This window comes from Peromyscus maniculatus, chromosome 1 (assembly GCF_049852395.1).
Source record: "Peromyscus maniculatus bairdii isolate BWxNUB_F1_BW_parent chromosome 1, HU_Pman_BW_mat_3.1, whole genome shotgun sequence".
Lineage (NCBI taxonomy): Eukaryota > Metazoa > Chordata > Mammalia > Rodentia > Cricetidae > Peromyscus > Peromyscus maniculatus.
Genome location: NC_134852.1, coordinates 172,270,519 through 172,274,009, shown reverse-complemented (window position 1 = coordinate 172,274,009; position 3,491 = coordinate 172,270,519). Strand labels below are relative to the sequence as shown.

The following is a 3,491-nucleotide window of genomic DNA, read 5'->3' as shown; positions in this document are numbered from 1 at the left end:
AAAAAAGAAGAGAGGGAGGGAGAAAAGAAAGGAAGGGAGGCTGGAGGAAAATAACTGCCTTTTCTGCACTTGGAGAGTACACTGAAGTCACAGAATAATTTGCAATGACAAAGGAAGCACATGTTTGCCACATGTGCTGGTTAGTTAGAAGGAGGAACCTCCTCTGAAGAATGGGCCAGATCAGACTGAATTAGTGTTGGAGGGCCCAGCTTACCATAGGTGTGCTGGGATGTATAAGAAAGGTAGCCAACTGTATAAGGCAGGAGGAAGAGAACTGATTATACATATACATATACATATACATATACATATACATATACATATACATATACACATGTAGCTAGAGTTTTTCTGGTCCTGCCTGGCCCACAGTCAGGACAAATTTCTCTAACCTGCCAGTCCCACAGCAGCTCAGACCCAACCAAGTAAACACACAGAGATTTATATTGCTTACAGACAGTATGGCTGTGGCAGGCTTCTTGCTAACTGTTCTTATATCTTAAATTAATCCATTTCTATAAATCTATACCTTGCCACGTGGCTCATGGCTTACCGACATCTTCACATGCTGCTTGTCATGGCGGCAGATGGCAGTCTCTCCCCTCCCCAGCCTTCTGCTTCCCAGAATTCTCTTCTCTGCTTGTTCCACCTCTACTTCCTGCCTGGCCACTGGCCAATCAGTGTTTTATTTATACAGAACAATATCCACAGCATATACATGTTGATGATGATATAGTAAATGTATGAATTTACTATAAAGGGAATTGACTATAGTGGCTTACAGGCTATGGTCCAAGTAGTCCAGCAATGACTGTCTCCTGAAGGGAAAGCCAAGGATCTGGCTGTCCCATTCTGCTGCTAAAGTCCCAGAGACATCCTAAAGAACTGCTGGCAGTACAATGGCATCCTGAAGAAGTAGATTCTAGCACCAGTGAAGCAAAGTAATGCCTCAGGAACAGGGTAGATGAACTTGCTAGTGAGAGTGAGGACAGGAAGGCAAAAAGCAAAGACTTCCTTTATCCATGTCCTTTTACGTGGATCTCACCAGCAGGGGTGGCTAAGATCGGGGTGGGACTGCCTGCAGAATGATCCAGGCTAGAAAATCCTTCAGAGCCATACCCAGCTGCTTGAGTTTTAGTTAATTCTGGATGTAGTCAAGTTGCCCATTGTTTCTTCTTTTTCCATTGTTATTTGATGGATTCAGTGGAACACAGCACTTCCCAGACCGTTATGATCATCTATACTTTGTATCTTTTTATTGGTTCTTTTCTGTCTTCACTTAAAGATTCAAGAATTTTCCAAGTTCAAAAATACGTAAAATCAGAAATAGTGTCTAGTCTAGTCTGTATGCACAGCATTGGACACAAGAGAAAGTTATTTTAAGTAAAAGGTTGGAGAGGTGCCCCTGAAAGTATTTGCCATTCTTGAAGAAGACCTGGGCTTCATTTCCAGTACCCACATGGAAGCCTAGACCAATTTTTAAGTCTAGTTCCAGTGACTCTAACACCCTTTTCTGTTCTCCACATGAACTACACGCACAGGTTGCACATATCTACATGCAGACAAAACACTCATACATAAAATAAAAATTAAAACAATACGATTTAGGTAATAGGTAAATTATCAGTTGACTATTTAGGTGGACAAGGATTAAAAACAGGGTAAGAGCTATATGCTGAGCTGTCCCACTTCCATGGTTCTTTCCTGTCAATAAACACGTTGGGATCCTCAAGAAGTTCTGGTCAAAGTCTGTGGAGCTGCCTGGAGTGCTGAGACAGTAGCTAAAGTTCCCTAGATTATCACATACATTTGAGGGCAGAACTAACCTCTCTAGAATAAAATGCCGACAAAAAAAAAGTGAGCAACTGGGGCATTATTTAAAATTTCCAAAATACACTACTAAATATATTCAATTATAGATATTCTATTAGAATCATTACAAAACACCGTAGTGTTGTTTATTCTATCTGTGTGTTAAAGGAAAATGAATGAAAGTGCCATAAAGAAAAAGGCTAAGATACAAAGTAAAGAAACTCCAACACTTTCGTTTGTTAGCGATCATGTCCTGACCGAGGGCAGCATTGAGCTGTGCTGTGCTAGGCATGATTCCCTTGTGGTGCAAAATGCTTAGAATCCTTTTAGTGGGCTTATGAAAACACAAATACAAGTAAGCAGGTGGATCATTAGGTTTTGTGCTTTAGCACCTTGGCATCAACATTTCCATGATTTGTTTTTCAGCTAACCTGCTTTTAAACACTGACATTAGGACAGTACATATTTTTAGAAAATTTCTAGCTATGTAAGAAGGCAATGCGCTACTTTATTGGTTTCTGATGGACACGTTTGTAATTTATTTCAAAATGATTGATTACTTCTGTTGGAAGACTTTGACTCTGGGTTCATCCATCGTTTGATCTTTACCACCATCTAGTGGTGACACTGTAAAATTTCCCCTCCGTTCACATAGTGTCAAGAATCATACTCAATAAAAACGCAATGGAACTAGAAAAACTGCTCTGTATCTTTCTAGGGTTTACGATCTAGCCCAAGACACAGTAAAAATCATTTTTGGAAAGTATAAGACCTCTATGGAAAGAATGTGGTGGAAAAACATGAACAGGGAGAGAAGTTATACATTAAAATCGAAATGAATATTTATTATTATTGCATGTCTATACGTGTATATGATGTGCGTATGCATATGGGACAGAGGTTGTGGAGGTCAGAGGACAACATGTTTAAGTCAGTTCTCTTCTTCCACTTCTTGGTTCAGGACATGTGCTCAGGTTGCCAAGCTTGTACAGCAAGGGCTTTTACCTACTGAACTATAATGGACTCTAAATTACATGTCCATATATGCACTACTGAAATAGAATACAATGATTTCGACACATTTATAATTTTTTCAAGAGGTGAGTACAAGCTTATGATTTTATTGTCTTCATAACAAGGTCAGCTTAGAACTGGATCACTTGGCCCTTTCTTTTCTTATCGCCTCCCAGTTCGAAGTGCTTGCATCTCTTAATAGCCAGCATCCTTTTATATCTGTAGTAGGGCTCAACACACTCAAGTCTCAGCACAATCTTCTTTGTAGTTTTAGCCTTTTTGCAGAAAATAGGCTTAGTCTGCCCACCATAACTGCTCTGTTTCCTGTCATAGCGCCGCTTTCCCTGGGCAGACAAAGAATCCTTGCCCTTCTTATAGTGTGTCATTTTGTGGGGTTGGTGCTTGCCACATTTCTTGAAGAATGTTTGGCAGGTCTTAGAAACATTCATCATGTTGGTGGGAGTGATAGGCACAGAAAGAAAGATGCAAGGCCAACAACACAAGTTCCACATTTATCATTTTTACTTGAAAAAAATTATCAATAAACTCCTGTCTAGTTTCCCTATTTAGGTTTACATTGTGTGGTGTTAAGATTTTTAGAAACCACCTTTGATCCCAGCACTCAGAAGGCAGAGACAGGTGGATCTCTTTGAGTTCCAGGCCAG

The 3,491-nt window shown here is 40.0% G+C and overlaps 1 protein-coding gene across 1 annotated transcript; it reads right to left on the bottom strand.

Moving 5' to 3' along the window:
• Nucleotides 1-2,957: 2,957 nt before the first annotated feature.
• LOC107402271 (large ribosomal subunit protein eL42-like) lies at nucleotides 2,958-3,278 on the bottom strand. The gene has a single exon (XM_076567591.1). The coding sequence runs from the start codon at nucleotides 3,276-3,278 to the stop codon at nucleotides 2,958-2,960; it is 321 nt and encodes a 106-aa protein (XP_076423706.1).
• Nucleotides 3,279-3,491: the final 213 nt, after the last annotated feature.